The sequence below is a fragment of the Eubalaena glacialis genome, chromosome 4 (genome assembly GCF_028564815.1).
Source record: "Eubalaena glacialis isolate mEubGla1 chromosome 4, mEubGla1.1.hap2.+ XY, whole genome shotgun sequence".
Classification (NCBI taxonomy): Eukaryota; Metazoa; Chordata; class Mammalia; order Artiodactyla; family Balaenidae; genus Eubalaena; species Eubalaena glacialis.
The window spans coordinates 142,005,123-142,022,249 of record NC_083719.1 but is presented as its reverse complement, the minus strand read 5'-3'; the positions used below and the strand labels follow the sequence as shown (position 1 = coordinate 142,022,249).

General features: G+C 46.1%; 1 protein-coding gene across 1 annotated transcript in view; it reads left to right on the top strand.

Annotated features, from left to right (window-relative positions):
• Positions 1–487: 487 nt before the first annotated feature.
• The window catches only part of CCNJL (cyclin J like), a 56,185-nt gene continuing 39,545 nt past the window's right edge, over positions 488–17,127 (top strand). Inside the window, exons 1-2 of the mRNA XM_061188401.1 lie at positions 488–708; positions 1,087–1,201. Coding sequence (XP_061044384.1) covers positions 1,136–1,201 — 66 coding nt within the window. The 5' untranslated portion in view covers positions 488–708; positions 1,087–1,135. The remainder of the gene's footprint in view (positions 709–1,086; positions 1,202–17,127) is intronic.

Below are 17,127 nucleotides of genomic sequence, written 5' to 3'. Positions count from 1 at the left end.
CCGTTGATTTACTGAGCCTCCTTTAGAATCAGGGACTCGTGGATAATCAAGAGCGGATTTTCCGGCGCTTTCGTGGGAACTGCCCGTTTGGAAATCCACCTCCCCATTGCAGGGCCGGTTAAAAAAAAAAAAAAAAAGCCAGGTGGAACCGACAAAAGGTTGGCTAGAACAGCGCACGCGGGAGAGAGAACTTTCTGGGGGCATCCTGCCCGCGCCTTTCACGAGTGGCGCGCGCAGGTGGCGCCGCGGTCTCAGCGCCGCGGTCCCAGCGCTGCCCGCGTGAGTCCGCGGGGTGCCCAGGAGGCCACCCGGCGCCCACGCGAAGGTGAGAGGAAGCTTTCCACCGAGGCGGGGGAGGAGGGCTGACAGGAAACGCAGCCAGCGCCGGCGAAAGAAAGACTCCAGTTCCCAGCCCCCCGCCCCGCGGGGTGCGGGGACCGGCGGCGCATGCGCGAGGCCCGGCCCCCAATTCCCCCGGCGAGGGAGGAAGGCCCCCGGCGGCCCCGAGGCTGCGAGCCGCGGCGGGACCCGAGCGCACGCAGGGGCGCGGCGGTGGCGGGGGCTAGCCGGGCTACGGAGGCGGCAGTCAAGAGCGTGGAGCGCCCAGCGCTAGGGCCCATCCGCGTGCAGGCACCCCAGGGCACAGCCAGCTCGGCCCTGGGCCGGGGGGCCCGGCGCCCGCAGCCCCCCACGCCCGGAGAGGGATGCGTGAGTTTTGTCCCGGCCGGAGGGCAGGATGTGGGAGCAGGACAAAGGCTGGGCGGCGGGGGAGGAGTTGGGGACGGCGAGCCGGTGGCCGCTGCCGGAGCCCTGGCCTCTGGAGAGCTAGCGAAGTCGGCAACTTTCTCTGCAACTTTTGCGAAAGGGAAGATAAAAATTCTGCAAGTTGTTGCACAGCTCCAGGTCGCCTCAGGTCCCGCGAATAGAGGGGAGGGGGCACTGCAACCTTCCCGGGATGGGAGGCGACCGCCAGCTCCGCTGAGCGGGACAGGAGGGGGCGCCCGGCAGAGACCCCGGCCGAGGACGAGAGAGGATGGGATGCCGGGGGGCGCGCTGTGGCCGCTGAAGTTGCCCGTGTCCACACAGGGTGCGCCCTGAGAGCCCGGTAGCCTCGCATCGCGGCGCTGTAGACTCGATGATGGATGAGCCGTGGTGGGAAGGGCGTGTCGCCTCGGACGTCCACTGCACCCTGCGCGAGAAGGTCAGTCCCTCCCCGCCCTTGTCACTCGCAGGGCTGGGTATTTAAAGCCCCTTTCGCTCTCGACTCCGTATCCTCAGGTCGCCCTGCGTGGGAACTAGGAACTCCCGGTGCTTTTCTTTCCCCCTGCTCTTAGCCTCCTCCTGGGACAGTCGTGAGGTGAGAAACGAGACTGGAGAGCTTAAATTGGTTTTTCTGCTTAGGAGCCCAGAGTTCTCAGACAACTAAACTGTACCCCTTAAGGTGGTATTTCCCATAGTACTGTCACCCGAGATTATTTTAAAGGGTACATGAATGAACTTAAAAAAAATAATTATCGTGTCTTTACTTTAATGTGCAATTTAAAAACATATCTATCGAGCAAGTTCTGCATAGGCTAAATGATGCTGATTTTCCATATATTGTAACGATGTAGGAGTTCCTTTTAAAATAAATTTAAGTAAAAGTAGTGACTTTACATAAAGAATAATTAGGTAAATGATAGTATAAGGCATACGTAGTTAATGCCCCCACCCCAAATATATCTAGGATGGGACTGAATAAGATTTAAGAAACACTAAAGGAGAGGCTACACAGCACTATTTACAATAGCCAGGACCTGGAAGCAACCTAATCGACAGATGAATGGATAAAGAAGATGTGGCACATATATACAATGGAATATTACTCAGCCATAAAAAGAAGTGAAATTGAGTTATTTGTAGTGAGGTGGATGGACCTAGAGTCTGTCATACAGAGTGAAGTAAGTCAGAAAGAGAAAAACAAATACTGTATGCTAACACGTATATATGGAATCTAAAAAAAAAAAGAAAAAATGGTTCTGATGAACCTAGGGGCAGGACAGGAATAAAGACGCAGACATAGAGAATGGGCTTGAGGACATGGCGGGGAGGGGGAAGCTGGGGCGAAGTGATAGTAACATCGACATATATACATTACCAAATGTAAAATAGATAGCTAGTGGGAAGCAGCCGCATAGCACAGAGAGATCAGCTCGGTGCTTTGTGACCACCTAGAGGGGTGGGATAGGGAAGGCGGGAGGGAGACGCAAGAGGGAGGGGATATGGGGATATATGTATATGTATAACTGATTCACTTTGTTATACAGCAGAAACTAACACACCATTGTAAAGCAATTATACTCCGATAAAGATGTTAAAAAAATAATAATAAAATAAATAAATAAATAAATAAAGGAGAGACTACAAAACTAAGAGAATGTGGGGAGACAACAAACACTCCCCTGCCAGTTTACCGCTGGTGGCAGAAGGTGGAGGCAGCTGAAATGTGATCTCTGCTTTTCCCTCACCTCAAAGGGAGAAGTGCTGATGGGCTCCAGGGAGGTGGAAGAGTCCAGGTGGGTTAGAGACGTGGCCTGTGTGTCTTGTCTCCTGCCCCTGGGCTGAGACTGGGAAGGGTGGTTTGAGGAACAGGTGCGAAATAAAGGTGAGTATTGGTTTCCTAGGGCTGCTGGGACAAAGTACCATAAACCTGGGGACTTAAACAATAAAAATATGCTCTCTCACAGTTCTGGAGGCTAGAAGTCCAAAATCAAGATGTTGGCAAGGCCATGCTACTCCTTGGCATTCCTTGGCTCGTGAGGCATCACTCCCATCTCTGTCTCTGTTGTCACATGGTGTTCTATCTGTATCTATTTTCTCTCCTTATAAGGACACCTGTCATTGGAATAGGGGCTACTTTAATCCAGTGTGACCTCATCTTAATTTAACTAATTACATCTGAAAAAACCCTGTTTCCAAATAAGACCACATTTTTAGGTTCTGGGTAGACATGAATTCTGGGGGGACACCATTCAACCCAGTACAGGGAGGGAGAGGTCTTCTTAGTGGATTACCTGGCTCCCTACACAAACAGGTCTCATATCCAGTGCATTTGCACCCAATGTCTATGGAGTTCTGCTTAAAAAGTCACCAGCTATTCAGGGTTTTTTCCTCATTAGGGGGTAGCTGTCTTCTAGTAAAATTATTTTTTCTTTTTTCCTGTACCTAGTCTATCTCCATCTTGCATTGCTTGTCCGGGCTGTGGCTTTCCTCTGCTTCCCTTGGTCTTCTTCCCAGAACAGAATGGCCCAAGGTGCAAGCACATTTTAGGCATCTGGAGAAGAAATCCAGGTCTTGGTGGTTCAATTAAAAAGCTGGGGCAGTGGGATGGTGGACCAGGCAGTAAGGTCTTGGTCCTCTTCTGGAGGTGGTGGCTAAATAAATTAGTGAGGCCTGCCGTGGAAATTGGGCTTCCTTGTTCATTGTAGGCTCGAGTGGTTGTCAGTTCTGCTCATAGCTTAGGAGGAATGGCTTTGACCTCATTGGTCCTTTCTAGCAGGAAGGATTTCTGAGAGCAGTATAAACTCAACCAGCTCAACTACCTGAGAATCCTCAACCTTTTGTATATAAGCAAGATTGTTCTAATCTCTCCTCCAGCCACTCAAAGGAGCAGGGCAGGCAGTTCCCCGTTAATTGTGCCTCACCCATGCCATAATTCCGTGTTAGTTCACTGTTGGGCTGCCTACCTTGAAGGAGGACGGGTTTGTCCAGGTTTTACAGGTTAGAGATAGAAAACTCACTCGGGTTGATACTCGGGGTCACCTGTGACTTGAAGCTGGTCTTATTAGGGTAAATCGTGGGTTTCTTTTTTTTTTAATTGAGGTATAGTTGATTTACAATGTTGTGTTAGTTTCTGGTGTACAGCAAAGTGATTCAGTTATACATACATATACATATTCTTTTTCATATTCTTTTCTGTTATGGTTTGTTACAAGATATTGAATATAGTTCCCTGTGCTATACGGTAGGACCTTGTTGTTAATCCACGCTATAGGTAATAGTTTGCATCTGCTAATTCCAAACTCCTAATTTATCCTTTCCCCACCCTCTTCCCCCTTTGGTAACCATAAGTTTGTTCTCTGTGTCTCTGAGTCTGTTTCTGTTTTGTAAATAAGTTCATTTGTATCATATTTTAGATTCCAATTATAAGTGATATCATATGGTATTTGTCTTTCTCTTTCTTACTTCATTTAGTATCGTAATCTCTAGGTTCATCCATGGTGCTGCAAGTGACATTATTTCATTCTTTTTTATGGCCAAGTAGTATTCCATTGTATATATATCACATCTTCTTCATCGATTCATCTGTTGATGGGCATTTAGGTTGCTTCCTTGTCTTGGCTATTGTAAACAGTGCTGCTGTGAACATTGGGGTGCATGTGTCTTTTCTGTTCATTTCTTTTTTTTAATTAATTAATTAATTAATATTTTATTTTTGGCTACGTTGGGTCTTCGTGGCTGTGCATGGGCTTTCTCTAATTGCTGCAAGTGGGGCTACTCTTCGTTGCTGTGCACGGGCTTCTCATTGTGGTGGCTTCTCTTGTTGAGGAGTGTGGGCTCTAGGTGCGCTGGCTTCAGTAGTTGTGGCTCGTGGGCTCTAGGGCGCAGGCTCAGTAGTTGTGGTGCATGGGCTTAGTTGCTCCGTGGCATGTGGGATCTTCCCGGACCAGGGATCAAACCCGTGTCCCTTGCATTGGCAGGCAGATTCTTAACCACTGAGCCACCAGGGAAGTACTGCACGTATCTTTTCAAATTAGAATTTTCTCTGGATATATGCCCAGGAGTGGGATTGCTCGATCATGTGGCAACTCTAGTTTAAGTTTTTTGAGGAACCTCCATACTGTTTTCCATAGTGGCTGTACCAATTTACATTCCCACCAACAGTGTAGGAGGGTTCCCTTTTCTCCACACTGGCTTTCCTTGCTTATAATGTCATACTCTTTGTTTGTTGAATGCTGCCAGATGAATACAAAGTGTGTTTCCATCTATGCTGTTGAATTGTCATCATAGAACCAGGAGCAATTATCCTCACTTGACTGGTGCAGGAAGCAAGCCTGGGATGACAGAGATAGTGGGAGCTCCCCCTTTGTCAGATATGAGATTCCAGTATAGTGTTATACTACAGTATATAAAATGTGACACTGGGGAAACAAACCTTGGTGTTGAATGCAAGCTACTAATGGCAGTGAAACCTTGAGCTGCTTATTTAGCCTCTCTAAACCTCTTTAAACGTGGCCCCCATTGTTCATTCTTCCCACAACAGGCAGAACTTAGATTGTGTCACTTCCCTGCTTAAAGATCTCTACCGTCATCCCATTGCAGTTACAATTTCCAGTCCTTATCACCACCTCTGTTACCTGACACAGTCCAGCCCTGGCCTGCTCTCCTGCCTGTCTCCTACCCCATCCCATTCTGACCTCCTTTCTCTTCCTTGAATAAGTCAAGCTCCTTCATGCCTCAGGGCCTTTGCACGGGCTGTTGTTCCCTCTATCTGGAGTCTCCTTTTCTCTATAACTGTTCCTCTGTGTCCCTCAATCGAATCATCCTGTTTTGTTTTCTATATAGCGTTTAACCAGTATCTGGGATTAGTTTCTGTTTGCTTATTATCTTTTCCCCCACACGAGAATGTACGCTCCATAAGAACAAGCCTATGTTTGTCTTGTTCAGTGCGGGGCCGCAGTGTCCAGAACAGAGCCCCCTCTGCAGAATGATGAGACGAGTGAATCTTCTTTAATTTCCTCTTCTGTAAACTGGGGGAAATGTTTTCTAGGAATGTTAGGATTCAGTGAGAGAACCTGAGAGCTGTGTGAGGCACGTGGCAGCTACTTGACAGGTGCTGTGCTTTTCTATGTTTTTCCACTTAACGACCACTCGGGGGGAGGCCGACAGCCCCTTTTGTGACATGCGTGGTTAGGGTAAGGCTTGGAGTTTGTGACCACCCTCTGAGGGGTTTGCAAGTGTGACAGGGTCTTCGTAAGAAAGGCAGCACTGGACCTTTGGATGGTGTTGGGGCTGAGGCTGGGAAAGGCAGCAGTGGGCCAGAAGTCACGTGCCTACTGAGGGGTAGGACACAGGAACTAGACCCCATCAGCAAGATCTTCTACCCAGCCCCAGGAAGGCTTTCTGACTAGTGAATGGGAGGGTGGAACCCTCTTCCCGCCCAAATTGCTATGGAGAGATGGCTCCCTCTCCTCTCTGTGCAGGCCCCCTTTATCCGGTGTTCAACCTTAAAGTACTCCTATTTATTTATTTATTTTATTGAAATATAGTTGATTTACAATGTTATGTTAGTTTCTTGTGTACACCAAGTGATTCAGTTTTATATATATATATACTTTTTCATATTCTCTTCCACTATGGTTTATTACAAGATATTGAGGGACTTCCCTGGTGGTCCAGTGGTTAAGACTCCACACTTCCACTGCAGGGGGTGTGGGTTCAATCCCTGGTCAGGGAACTAACATCCTGCATGCCATGTGGTGCAGCCAAAAAAAAAAAAAAAAGATACTGAATATAATTCCCTGTGCTCTACAGTAGGTCCTTGTTTATCTATTTTATATGTAGTAGTGTGTATATGTTTATCCCGAACTCCTAATTTATCCCTTCCCATCCAACTTTTCCCTTTGGTAAGTCTATGAGTCTGTTTCTGTTTCATAAATAAGTTAACTTGTATCATATTTTAGATTCCGCATGTAAGTGATATCATATGGTATTTGTCTTTCTCTTTCTGACTTACTTTACTTAGTGTGATAATCTCTAGGTCCATCCATGTTGCTGCAAATGGCATTATTTCATTCTTTTTAATGGCTGAGTAATATTCCATTGTATATATGTACCACATCTTCTTTATCCATTCCTCTGTTGATGGACATTTAGGTTGCTTCCATGTCTTGGCTATTGTAAATAGAGCTGCTGTGAACATTGGGGTGCATATACCCTTTCGGACCATGTTTTTCTCCAGATATATGCCCAGGAGTGGGATTGCTGGATCATATGGCGACTTTGTTTTTCTTTTTTTTTTTTTTTTTTTTTTTTTTTTTTATAAATTTATTTATTTTATTTTATTTATTTTTGGCTGCATCAGGTCTTCCTTGCTGTGCACAGGCTTTTTCTAGTTGCAGCGAGCGGGGGCTACCCTTCATTGTGGTGTGCGGGCCTCTCATTGCGGTGGCCTCTCTTGTTGCGGAGCACGGGCTCCAGGCACATGGGCCTCAGCAGTTGTGGCCCACGGGCTCCAGAGCACAGGCTCAGTAGTCGTGGCGCACGGGCTTAGTTGCTCCACGGCATGTGGGATCTTCCCGGACCAGGGCTCGAACCCGTGTCTCCTGCATTGGCAGGCGGATTCTTAACCACTGCGCCACCAGGGAAGCCCTGTTTTTCTTTTTTTAAGGAACCTCCATACTGCATACTGTTTTCCGTAGTGGCTGCACCAACTTACATTCCCACCAACAGTGTAGGAGGGTTCCCTTTTATCCATACTCTCTCCAGTATTTATTATTTGTAGACTTTTTAATGGCGGCCGTTCTGACCAGTATGAGGTAATACCTCATTGTAGTTTTGATTTGCATTTCTCTAATAATTAGCAATGTTGAGCATCTTTTCATGTGCCTGTTGGCCATCTGTATGTCTTCTTTGGAGAAATGTCTATTTAGGTCTTCTGCCCAATTTTTTTTTTTTTTAAGCACATTTTTTAAAAAAAATTAATTAATTAATTTATTTTTTGGCTGCGTTGGGTCTTCGTTTCTGTGCGAGGGCTTTCTCTAGTTGCGGCAAGTGGGGGCCACTCTTCATCGCGGTGCGCGGGCCTCTCATTATCACGGCCTCTCTTGTTGCGGAGCACAGGCTCCAGACGCGCAGGCTCAGTAATTGTGGCTCACGGGCCCAGTTGCTCTGCGGCATGTGGGATCTTCCCAGACCAGGGCTCGAACCCGTATCCCCTGCATTGGCAGGCGGATTCTCAACCACTGCGCCACCAGGGAAGCCCTCTGCCCAATTTTTGATTGGGTTGTTTGTTTTTTTGTTATTGAGTTGTATGAACTGTTTGTATATTTTGGAAATTAAGACCTTGTAGGTCACATTGTTTTCAAATATTAAATTACTCCTTTGATCATCCTACCTGGCCTTACTGCTTCTGCTGGAGCAGAGCTAGAGCCCCCCTCCTTTGGCTACTTTTCTGCTGGGGCTGGGGGTGCCAGCCAGTACAGGGGAGTCAGGATTCTTCCTCATCACACCTGTGCCCTTGTACTTCTTCACTGAACGTGGGGGGAGGAGCAGATCATCCCCACCATTGCTGGTGGTGACAATGAGGCTGTTGGTGATGTTTTTCTAGTAACCAGCTGTATGCCCCAAGGAGTGTTCAGATTAGACTGACAGCCACTTTTTTTTTTTTTTTGCCAAAAGATGCATCCACCCAAGTTTAAAATTAGCAGGTTCTGGGTACACATGATGAAATTAGGTCATGGGATGGCTGTCAGCTTGAGGGCCAACTTCCTGGTCCTTCAAGCCTCTCCTCCTTCCCCCATGTGTCCTGGCCCCAACCTCATGCTTCTCTCATTGTCCTTGTCACCTGTGTAGTAACTTGTCCCACTCACTAGATTGTGAGCCCCTCGCAGGCATAAGGTATGTGTGATATCTCGGGATTCCCAGACCAGTGTGAGGTGTGGAGGGAGGACAAGGGGTGTCCACCCCCTCACCTGCTGCAGACACAGCCACTGGGGGAGCACAGAATGGAAGGACGAGGCTCAGATGGACTTGCGGGGGCACGTTGAACGGTGGTGCAGGAATGCTTCCCAGGGACCCTCCTTTGGGTCTTGGGCATGTCCCAGGAGGTGCCCCTGGCCTGGCTGGGGCAGTCTGTGTGAGCAGCTGCAGTGCCAGGCACAGGACCAGGGGGAGGCTGCCTCCTGGCCTCCTACAGACTTAGATAGACAGTCTCGTTCTCTCCTTGGATAATGTGGGGGGAGGAGAGGAAAAGGGGAGGGGCTAGAAAAAGAATTTCCCACAAGGGCAGATCTACTGACCTGGACCGAAGTCCAGCCTCAGGATCTTAGGAAAAGAACTACAGGTTAAGCCCGGATAATAGAAGTCTAGATCATTCCTCCCACACTTAGGTTGGGAAGTTTCATTTTCCTTCCTGAATTTTATCTGCTAATGAGCAGTGCGATAGAACTTGCTCTGGTCTCCTTTTGACTCATGTCCATTTTTCACATAATTGTCCCTCCAGTTAGGAAGAAGTGCTTATATTAGTGAAGCAAAGAGTGTGTTTAAGGACCCTCATCGATCACTGTGATTTAAGGCTTCTTGGGTATGTGAAAGACTTTCTGAATATAGGGGTTTGGGGGGGGGTACTTGGGGAAAGAGTACCCCACCGTCCCGAAGCCACGTTGACAAGCCCTGCTTGGCATGACCTGGTAGCTTTATCTTCTGGGGCTCTGGGGAACCCGCGTACCCGAGGCTCGCTTCTCCTCCATCGGGCATTCGTCTTCTCCCAGGATCGGAGTCGCCTGGTACCTTAGGGGTCTTCCCCATCGCCCCAGATTTGAGATCTGCAGAGCAACCAGCCACCAAATGTGTCTTCCCTACTGAAGCCAGCTCCTTGCACACTTAAAGGTCTTTAGCTGTGTGAGACCATGTTTTTTTGAACCAATGGAGTGATAAAGGACATTTTTACTGATTTGGGACTGAATTTATACAAAGACCTAAAACACCAACAACAAAAATGATGTTTAGTGATGATGATGTTAGTGGCTACTGTTTATTGAGCACTTCCCATATTTCAGGCAGCGTGCCAAGCATGGCCCTGTGTATTATCGCACTCCTCATATCTGCCCCGGTGCTGGGATTGACCCCGTGTTATACATGGAAACGACAAGACTCAGAGGGTGTCAGTCACTCTCTTGAGATCAAATCCCTGATTGTATCAGAGTCTGAACGTAAATTTGGGGAGAAAAACATCCATTTTAGCAAAGAATGGAAGTACAAGGCAGGGAACAATTGAGGCTCTGCCCTCCATGATACTGTAGGCTCTGTATTTTAGTTTGTGGTACAATGGCTCTCCAAGAGCTAGGTTCTCCCTAAACCATTCTGAGAAGCCTGACTGCCCGGCCGGAACCTCCCTTGTTTGGTCCTGGTGGGTCCTGGTGCCTCACCTGTGCATGGTGCTTCTCACCTTGAAGTGATTTGGCCTCTGCTGTTGCCTGCCCTGGGGCGTACTTGGTGGGCTGTTCCTATTTCCGCTGACTGGGGAAAGGGAGAGATGCTGTGGGGCCTTCCTCTCTTGCCCGAACTCTGACAGCTGCATGTGGTAGAATCTCATCCCTGCTCTGTTCTTCACCTGGGTTAAAACCGCACCATTTTCTAGTGACCCCTAAAGCTTGCACATTCTTTTATTTCTCTTTTCCAACATCAATACTTTCTCTTCTCACTCCTCCCCTTAAATTCCTTGAATTTCCCCACTGCAAGGCTGAACATCTGTCTCCTCATAGAAGGTGGTGACCCAGGTCCACGCTCAGCCATTTGGCTAGGTCACCCCCTAACTGGTTTTTCTATTCCCTTCCCCTCCCTCTGGGTTTCTACACCCCCAGGGAACAGTTCTTCCCAAGTCATGAGGCACACCCAGATCCACCCATAAGAAAGTGTTCCAGACACTGGGATGTGTCTGCCCAGCTTCGTTCCAGGAATGTGTTACTCAGGCCTTTCAGACCCACATGCTGGTTTTGACAAACCCTTAGGTACTGACATGGTGATGGTCTTCAAGTGAGACCCTAAGCAGCCGGCCCTCAGGGCCCCTTCCTGGAGGTAACGGTGAGGCTTTTAGTATAAGCAGGAGTTTCCTGCGTGCATCCTGAAGAGATGGTCTGGGCTGCTCCCAAGGTGTGTGCAGACAGAGGATGGAAGGTGGGTTGAGAAATGGGGTTTGTAGGTGGAATGAGATGTCATTCAAAGTGGCATCTAGCTTGGAGACGCCCTGACTCCACTGCCTCACCTGTGTTCTGTAGGAAGCTGGGGACAAAACTGAATCAGAACTTGGCGTTTTCTCTCGAGTCCTACACGCCTTAGGATAAGGAAGTGTTCAGTGTGCCCTCAACACTCAGCTGAGACTTGGTCTCTGCACCTGATCTGTGGAAGAAGCAGATTATCTTGGAGCCTCCCTTTCATCTATAAACCAGGAGAGTGATCCCTGCCCCCTGCCTCCCAGGTATCCTGGGAGAAAATGGGTGTCCTCCATCAGTCTCCAGGGCCTCTGGAAGGGTCTTGGTGGGCACCCTGGATGGTTGGGAAAGGCTGTGCTCCCTAAGTGAGGGGAGGACAGTTAAGGCTTTGGGTTGGCCCTGTGCCCTTGCCCTTGACTTGTTCTTTGTCTTCCTAAACCACATAGCCCCTTGGGTAAAGGGAGTGTAGCCAACAGTTCTCTCTGAGAGAACCTGGCAGAAAGAGGTGACAATTTTGGTCTGTTATTTTCTCTCTCTTTTTTTTTCTTTTTTTTTTTTTTGGCCATGCCGCCCGACTTGCAGGATCCTAGTTCCCTGACCAGGGATCGAACCCATGCCCCCTGCAGTGGAAGCATGGAATCTGTTATAACCCCTGGACTGCCAGGGAAGTCCCTTCATTTTTTTTTAAAGTTATTAAACACACAGAGTGGGGTTTTTGTTTGTTTGTTTGTTTGTTTAGGAAACTGCAAAAATAAATACAAGCACACGGAAGAAAGTAAAATTCCCCCCCCCACAATCCCACCCCTTGGAAGTAATTTGTTGACATTTTGGTGTAGGTTCTTCTGTTCCTTTGTGTGCCTGTCATCACAATACATTTTTATTTTGGAGTTTTTTTTAGTAAAAATGGAAAATATCTTTTCTTAAAACACTTTGTTGATTTTGTAGTATGTCATGCTCACATTTCCATATCAATCTTCTCCACCCAATTCCTGATTATTGGACTTTAGCAAAAAATTAGAAACGATTGTGTTTATTTAGAATAGACAATATAAGAACATGGTAAAAAGGAAAAAAGCCCAGGTTATATGAAAGGGTGGATGGTGAAGAGGCTCTAGTTTTCCTCCCTGAAAGGTACCACTGATCCCAATTTCTCATGAATCCTTCCAGAGTTCTCTGCATGAACAAACCAAGTGTGTGTGTTCTAACACAAGTGGTAGTAGCATTTACACACTTCCCTGTACCATTTGATTTTTTTAAATGTTTACATTTTAATAATTTAAATATTTATGAAACCACCAAACAGAAGCTCCATGACGAGAAGGGATTTTTTTTTGGTCTTTTCTGCTCATTGTAACAATAAAGGTATAGTGTAGATATTCAATATATTTGTGTTGAATGAATGAACGAAATATTTCTTTTTGGTAATTTTTTTATCCAAATATATACATTTTATTTTATATAAATGTTATAGTATATTATAGTTTCATAACAATTTTTTTCTTAACTGCATATACTAAGTAACTTTCTATGTCATTAACTATTCTTCTGCAGTATCATGTGTAATGTTTTATTGTATGGATATACCATGATTTAACTCATTTCTTTGTTGGACACTTAGATGGAGCTGCTTATTCATTTTTTTAATTGAAGTTAATTTATATACAATACAATGTACAGATCTTAAGTACATATGCAGTTTCGAGTATACAGTGAGTTTTGACAAATGTATATACTCATGTAACTACCACCATAGTCAAGATACAGAACATTGCCGTCAACCTAGAAAGTTCCCAGGTACCTTTTCTCAGTCACTCACCCCATCATGCTCCCAGCCCCAGGCAATCACTGATCTGCTTTTTTGTCTGTGTGGATTAGTTTGTGTTTTCCAGAGTGTCATATAAATGGAGTTACATGTATGTGCTCTTTTCTGTCTGCCTTTTTTAACTTAGAGATTCACTTTTGAGATTCACTTTTGAGAACACTTTTGAGGTTCACCTGTGTTGTATCTATTAGGAGTTTATTTCTTTTTTATTGCTGAGTAATATTCCACAGTATGTATATTACATAATTTGTTCATTCATCCCCCTCTTGATGGTCTTTTGGGTCATTTCTCCTGTACCATTTGATTTTACACAGCACTGCAGTGGTGATCCTATTCTTCTGTCTGCGAGTGTGCTCATGAGAATAAATGCCTAAAATGGAATTGCTGGTCTTGGGGTGTGATTTTAAGAACTTTGAGTTTCACCAGTTAATAAATTATCAAAAGTTGCACCAGCCTGCACTTGCACCAGTGGTGTGGGAGGGTGTCAGCTTCCCAGTAACTTTGCTAACCCTGGATATTAGCCTTTAAAAAAAAAAAAAAAAAAAAGGTCCATGCCGGGCTTCCCTGGTGGCTCAGCGGTTAAGAATCCGCCTGCCAGTGCAGGGGACACGGGTTCAAGCCTTGGTCCGGGAAGATCCCACGTGCCGCAGAGCAACTAAGCCCGTGTGCCACAACTACTGAGCCTGCGCTCTAGAGCCCGTGAGCCACAACTACTGAAGCCCGTGTGCCTAGAGCCCATGCTCTGCAACAAGAAAAGCCACCTCAGTGAGAAGCCTGCGCACCGCAACGAAGAGCAGCCCCCGCTCACCGCAACTAGAGAAAGCCCGCGTAGCAGCAACAAAGATCCAACCCAGCCAAAAATAAATAAATAAAATAAATAAACTTATTAAAAAAAAAAAAGTCCATACCATTTCAGTAGGTCAAAATGGTGTCTCTTGGCTGTGTTTAAAAGAATCAGGAACCCAGAATGGGAAAAGCACTAACGGATGGAAAGGAAGGGGTACAGAACTCTGAATACTTTCCAGGATCTGGGGAGGCCCATATGCAGCAGGGAACCAGCCTGAAACCTGTGTCAGGCTGGGTGAGGGCTGCTGACCTTTGGCCCTGGCCAGAAAACTCCCCAGGCTCCCTCTGAGCCCCATTGTTGCAGTGTGTGCTTCCCTCTACCCCCAAGTGGCAGTTGCTTGGAAACTTGAATCTTGAGGCGGAATTTGAATTGTCCTGCGGCACTGGCTCCGTTGCAGGTCACTGGAGCAGATGGTACCAGGGCCTGAGCCTTCTTTGTGGTAGGGACATCTCCCCTGGTAGCACCAGCTACTTACTTAGTCCAAAAATGGTCATCCAGTGACTTGCGTGGGTGGGTTGGGATGACAAGGAGGAGTGAGGAGGATCATAAGAACAGAGAAAAGCATCAGGAATTGGATGGATTCAGTTATTGTAAGGAAAACTTGGAGAAAACCTAAATGCCCATCAGAGGGGAATTGGTTTCACTGTGGTTCATGCATACACTAAAATAGGTGGAGTTATCAAATTTGATGAGGTAGATAACTTTATGCTTAATAACAATTGATTTCCTGATCCTTGTAAAAAAAAAAATCCAAGTAACTCAGTACTCCTGACTCTTTGGAGTGAACCACTGTGTTTTCCTTTTTGTTATAGAAATTTAAAAAGATACACAAAAGTAGAAAGAAAAGTGGAATGAATCCCCATGTACCCTCTACCCAGCTTCAGTACCTGTTTCATCTTCCCCAGACAGCATGTCATTTCACCCATAAATATCTACTAAGCAATAAAAGTCTCTTTTTTTCGACATAACAACTATGCCATTATTATAAAACTCACCATCATTCATTAATAATCTATTGCTCAGTCCATAATTCAATTCTCACAGCTGTCTCAGAAATGGCATTTATAGTTGCATTGTTCAAAATCACAATCCAGATAAGATCCATGCATTATATTCTTTTAATTGAATGTAAGTTTCTTTAAATTCTGTAGTGCTTTATAATTTTCAGAAGTGTCACATACATGATTTCATATAATCCTGTAATAACCCTTTTTTTAAATCCTCTGCTTCTATATTGTCCCACCCCCTTTCCCTCTCCCCACTGGTAACCACTAGTTTGTTCTCTATATCTGTAAGTCTGCTTCTTTTTTGTTATATTCACTAGTTTGTTGTATTTTTTAGGTTCCACATATGATATCATACAGTATTTGTCTTTCTCTGTCTGACTTATTTCACTTAGTGTAATGCCCTCCAAGTCCAGCCATGTTGCTGCAAACGGCAAAATTTCATTCTTTTTTATGGCTGAGTAGTATTCCGTTGTATATATGTACCACATCTTTCTCCATTCATCTGTTGAAGGACACTTAGGTTGCGCCCATACCTTGGCAATTGTAAATAACACTGCTATGAACATGGAGGTACCTGTATCTTTTTGAATTAGTGTTTCTGGTTTGTTTGTTTTTTTCCAGATATATACCCAGGAGTGGAATTGCTGGGTCATATGGTAGTTCTGGTTTTAGTTTTTTGGGAAATCTCATACTGTTCTCCACAGTGGCTGCACCAGTTTGCATTCCCACAAACAGTGTAGGTGGGTTCTGTTTTCTCCACATTCTTGCCAACATTTGTTATTTGTGCTCTTTTGATGATGGCCATTCTACAGGTGTGAGGTGATAATCTATCTCGTTGTGGTTTTCATTTACATTTCCCTGATGATTAGTGATGTTGAGTGTCTTTTCATGTGCTTGTTGGCCATATTCATTTCCTCTTTGAAAAAATGTCTGTTCAATTCTTCTGCCCATTTTTTAATCGGATTGTGGTTTTTTTTGATGTTGAGTTATATGAGCTGTTTATATATGTTGGATATTAACCCCTTATCAGTCATATATCATTTGCAAATATCTTCTATTCAGTAGGTTTTAAAAAATTACTCTTTTATTCTGTAATGGTTTCCCTGTCCCCCAGCTCATTAAAATTGTTTTTTTCATGCCATTGGGTTTTGGAGAAACCAGGTCATTTGTCCTGAGGGACACCCCCTGTTCTTAATTTGGCCTATTACTTCCTCATGGTATCCTTAACTCGCGTTCACTGTTAACAGTTTGGCTTGTATACTTCCCTACTCTGTGGGACTAGAATATGTTGCAATCTCCTTGTTCTGTCGTTGGCCGTCAAACATCACTTCCTCAGAGGAACCTTCTCCCACTCGCACACAAGGTCAGTCTGCACCCCTGTGACGTTCTCAGATTACCCTCGATTATTCCTTCAGCACCCAGCATGACTTGTAATTGTACACTTCTTAGTGGGACTGTTCCATTTGGATCTGGCTCCCTCTCTAGACGGCAGGTGCGTGAGAGCAGGCTGGGGCTGTGTTTCCCCAGTTCTGAGCAGAGTAGCCGCAAGCCCCTTGGTGCGTGCTCAACACGGATGCCTGGTCTGGGGTCTGTGCCTTACAGCCCACACACACATCGCCTTCCTGGACCTCACTGTCTGGTGGGGTAGGTAGCACGGCTGCCAGTAACTCCATCTACTAGGAGAGAAACAGCCTCCAAGGGCTTCAGCACTTGGCCAAGGTGTCCCCCATTAAGTAGGGGAGCTGGGACCTTAAAACCTCGTGGTCTGCTGTCCAGAGTCTGACTTTGAAAAAGCAGAGGAGTCGCACGCAGCCTTGAAGGCAGCGATGTGTCACAGGGACTTCCCCTCAGCGGCGGGGCGACCCTGGGGCGAGTGGTACACAGCTGTTGGCTCTGAGTGGAAATCTCTTGTTGGTCTCTTCTTTTGTGTTAACTTTCTGTCTTGAAGTATTATCAAACTTAGCAGAGTTGCCAGCACAGTACACAATTGTAAACACTTCAACACATTTGCCTTATCATCCCCTTTTTCCTGTCAGGCGGTTTTTTTCCCCTCTTGGACCAAGATGCAGACATAATATTCCATTATCCCTTAATATTTCAGGGTTTATTTTGCATGGTTTACTTTTAAAGCGGTTTCTGGGGGAACTTGTGTCAAACCACTAGTGACACCTTCCCAGGTAGGAATCCTCCCTGGAAGCCTGTTTCGGGTGCAGGGGATTCAACATTTGGATCAGGAGGGAGGAAGCCAGGTGGCCACAGGTGGCCTGGCCGTGAATCTGGGAAGGCAGAGTTCTGGCTCATTTCCTTGGACCATCCCCGTGGCTTGTTGGCAGACGGCTTCTCCATTAGGCAGTCATTTACTGAACCCCGTGTATGACCTGCAGACCCTAAGAGGCTCTACCAGGAAATACCACAGCCCCAAGCCCCACTCCGGTCCTGGGGGTTGAGAGGGGGGGTGTTCTTAGCACAGCTGAGAATAAT